The 464-nt window shown below is 61.9% G+C and overlaps 1 protein-coding gene across 1 annotated transcript in view; it reads left to right on the top strand.

The window, feature by feature from the left end:
* Positions 1–264, top strand: part of Kcna6 (potassium channel, voltage gated shaker related subfamily A, member 6) — a 3,917-nt gene extending 3,653 nt beyond the window's left edge. Inside the window, exon 2 of the mRNA XM_013023598.1 lies at positions 97–264. Coding sequence (XP_012879052.1) covers positions 97–264 — 168 coding nt within the window. The remainder of the gene's footprint in view (positions 1–96) is intronic.
* Positions 265–464: the final 200 nt, after the last annotated feature.

Raw genomic sequence — 464 nt, 5'->3', positions numbered from 1 at the left:
GCCATCGCGGGGGTGCTCACCATCGCCCTGCCCGTGCCCGTCATCGTGTCCAACTTCAACTACTTCTACCACCGCGAGACGGAGCAGGAGGAGCAGGGTCAGTACCTGCACGTCACGTGCGGCCAGCCCACGCCGGACCTGGACGTCACCGACAACGGCAAGCCCGATTTCTCCGAGGGGGTCGCCCGGGAACGGAGGTCCAGCTACCTCCCCACCCCACACCGGGCCCACGGCCCCGAGAAGAAGGTGCTCACAGAAGTCTGATCGAGCCCGGAGGGAGTCTACCCCACGCCGCCCACGGCCAAGGCTTCCTTCTCTTGTTCACGCCCCTCGCTCCTGGTCATCTTCATATCAACTCAGCACCCAGTACCCAGGAGCAGACATCAAGCTCTCTCTCTATATACCCAGGGGGTGTCTTGTCAACCTTGAGTGCTTGGTTTAACCCATCCACCTGACATTTTGGA

This window comes from Dipodomys ordii, unplaced genomic scaffold (genome assembly GCF_000151885.1).
Source record: "Dipodomys ordii isolate 6190 unplaced genomic scaffold, Dord_2.0 Scaffold69, whole genome shotgun sequence".
In the NCBI taxonomy this organism is placed as follows: Eukaryota; Metazoa; Chordata; class Mammalia; order Rodentia; family Heteromyidae; genus Dipodomys; species Dipodomys ordii.
This window is presented reverse-complemented; position numbering and strand designations above follow the sequence as displayed.